The sequence below is a fragment of the Tigriopus californicus genome, chromosome 3 (genome assembly GCF_007210705.1).
Source record: "Tigriopus californicus strain San Diego chromosome 3, Tcal_SD_v2.1, whole genome shotgun sequence".
Classification (NCBI taxonomy): Eukaryota; Metazoa; Arthropoda; class Copepoda; order Harpacticoida; family Harpacticidae; genus Tigriopus; species Tigriopus californicus.
In genome coordinates, this window is record NC_081442.1 from 12,539,436 (window position 1) to 12,541,758 (window position 2,323).

Here is a 2,323-nt window from a genome sequence, read left to right on the forward strand (position 1 = left end):
TTTACCTCCATTATCTACGAGTGGAGTATTTAAAGGAGTTGACCCAAATGTCATTGAGCGGAATTTCATTCCGTTCAGGGCCATATTACTCTCAGTTACCCAAGAGTAGATTCGATCTAAGTCCTTTGCAAGGCTACTGGAATCTTGGCCATTCCTACCAGAAACTAACTTTGTATCGTCAGCATAAGAAGAGAGACTGGCAGTAATACTAAGCTTTTGGACTTCTTAAGAAATTTATCGTTCTTTTGTACCTTCTAGGGCTGACCAAACATATCGACGGATAGCAGTGGGACTCTGAATTGGAATACGACCTCAGCGCTTGGTGTTCAGAACCACATCTGAATCATTTTCATGCCGCTTTTAATGCTGAAAGGTCTTTTCTGACTTCGTGGTCGCGGGATGCTCAACCACTGGAGTCAGTTGTATGCGAATTTTCAAGTAAAAACGAATTTGGATTTTTACTGACGAACGTTGGAAAAATCTATTTTGGTTTGAACTGATTTTCAATGAGTTGTTGATTTTACTCTTCAGGATGCTTGCCCTACGCACCAGCAATGGTCCCAAAAAGTAAAGAAATATTTGACGGCCCAAGCATTACTTACAGGTATCATCACTTAATTGTTGCATTATTGTTTTGGAGCACAAACCTCAAACGTCATGTGGTTTGATATTGCACAATACTCTACTAGATTTTACACAAACTCAAGGAATTTTTCGTAACTCATTTAAACGGTGGTTCAAAGAAAACGGAATACCTGATTATGTCACCCATAACTCTCACTCGAAAGTGGGCTTGAACTCAAGCTCAAAGCCATACAATTATCCAAGCTAAATTGCCGCACAATATTTCTGTCAGTTGCAAACACCTGTAAAATCAAGGGTCATTTGGAAACGGAGAGGATTTGTAACTCAATAGAGCTGTTGATTTCTAGACAAGACAGTCTATGTACACAATTGCAGCAGATTAATATTGCGAAACAAGTCCTACATGCTAATGGCGCATCTTATTTTTGAACCATACTTGTTTTGAAAGGCCAATTGTATCAGAGTGAAATTTATTGTTTGCTTTCCGTTTCTTTTGAACCTTCTGTTGCTAGGGACCCTGGATGGAGAGACCCTTGAGGTTGAGTACACGTCATCAAATTCGACCAATCTGATTGGCTGCCAATTGTCAACGAACATGGGCTTTGTTTGGAAACTTTCTGGACAGGGAGTCAGTCACTTGCAACAAGACCTTATATGTTTGTATTGCATAAGAAGGCAAAACTTTGAATGGTTTATGACAAATTTGATTCACTTGGGTTCAACCAAGTGTCCCTCTCGGAACTTCTTCGGCAAAATTCTGGTCACACATGTTTTGCATGAATTGAAAATAATCATTGGAATAAATTCTCATCACGTTTCAGCTTTCTTCGAACACTTTCAAGGCGTTGCAATGCTTGATTGCGGTTGTTGGGAAATGAGACTTTCTGATCCCGGAATGGCAACGCAATTTCATAATGTCCTTCATCATCTTTGGTAATGGATTCCTTGACTTTCATCAACCACTGCTCATCTTCATTGAGGGTCCCACTTCATCTTGGTTGGAATCCTCAAATTCAGAATTGTACATGCAACGTAGCTTAACGTCAATGTCATTCCATTCCACGCTAACTCGATTGACGCTCAACGTTGTTTCGCCGTTGGGTGGATAGAGGTCCGTTTAAAGCCCATCCCAAATGGTGTTTGGACGCGTAAGGTCCGAAAAACGGTCCTGACACTATTTCTAGGGGTCGAATTGCTTGTGGAACATTAGCCCGATCATCAGACCCACGTTCGCTTCCACATGACAAAAGGGAACGTCTGCCAAATAGGCCCAATGCTTCAATTCATCTTTGGTTACCAGGTCAGATCTTGTTACTGGCAATGTTTCCGAGAAAATGTGGTTGGTAAGCATATGCTTTCGTTTTCATCCAAATCTAACACCTCCAAGCCTTGAACGGCCATCGTCGCGGTTTGTTGATTCTGGCAATTCATTGTGGTGAGCCGAATTTGGGTCGAGACTCCACGAATACCCAATTCTTTGATCAGATCATCTGATATGAAACAATCTGTGGCAAAATTTGTCCAATCCGGCATAGGTAATCAACACTCTTGCTTTGACCTTTGACCCTAACCTTGACGGGAATTAATGCTAGAGCCACCTTGGGGTTGAAACCGACTCCTTTCTCGCACTCCAATACCGTTGAGTCCAAACAACAGGCCGACGTGGAATCTTTCAGGTCTTTATCGCTCATTCCGAACCCTCAGGTTCTGGAATCTCTGGAACCCTATTTTGATAGTG

At 41.8% G+C, this 2,323-nt stretch overlaps 1 protein-coding gene across 1 annotated transcript in view; it reads left to right on the forward strand.

The window, feature by feature from the left end:
- Positions 1-433, forward strand: part of LOC131877965 (uncharacterized) — a 6,564-nt gene extending 6,131 nt beyond the window's left edge. Inside the window, exon 4 of the mRNA XM_059223821.1 lies at positions 259-433. Coding sequence (XP_059079804.1) covers positions 259-284 — 26 coding nt within the window. The 3' untranslated portion in view covers positions 285-433. The remainder of the gene's footprint in view (positions 1-258) is intronic.
- The last annotated feature ends 1,890 nt before the right edge of the window (positions 434-2,323 follow it).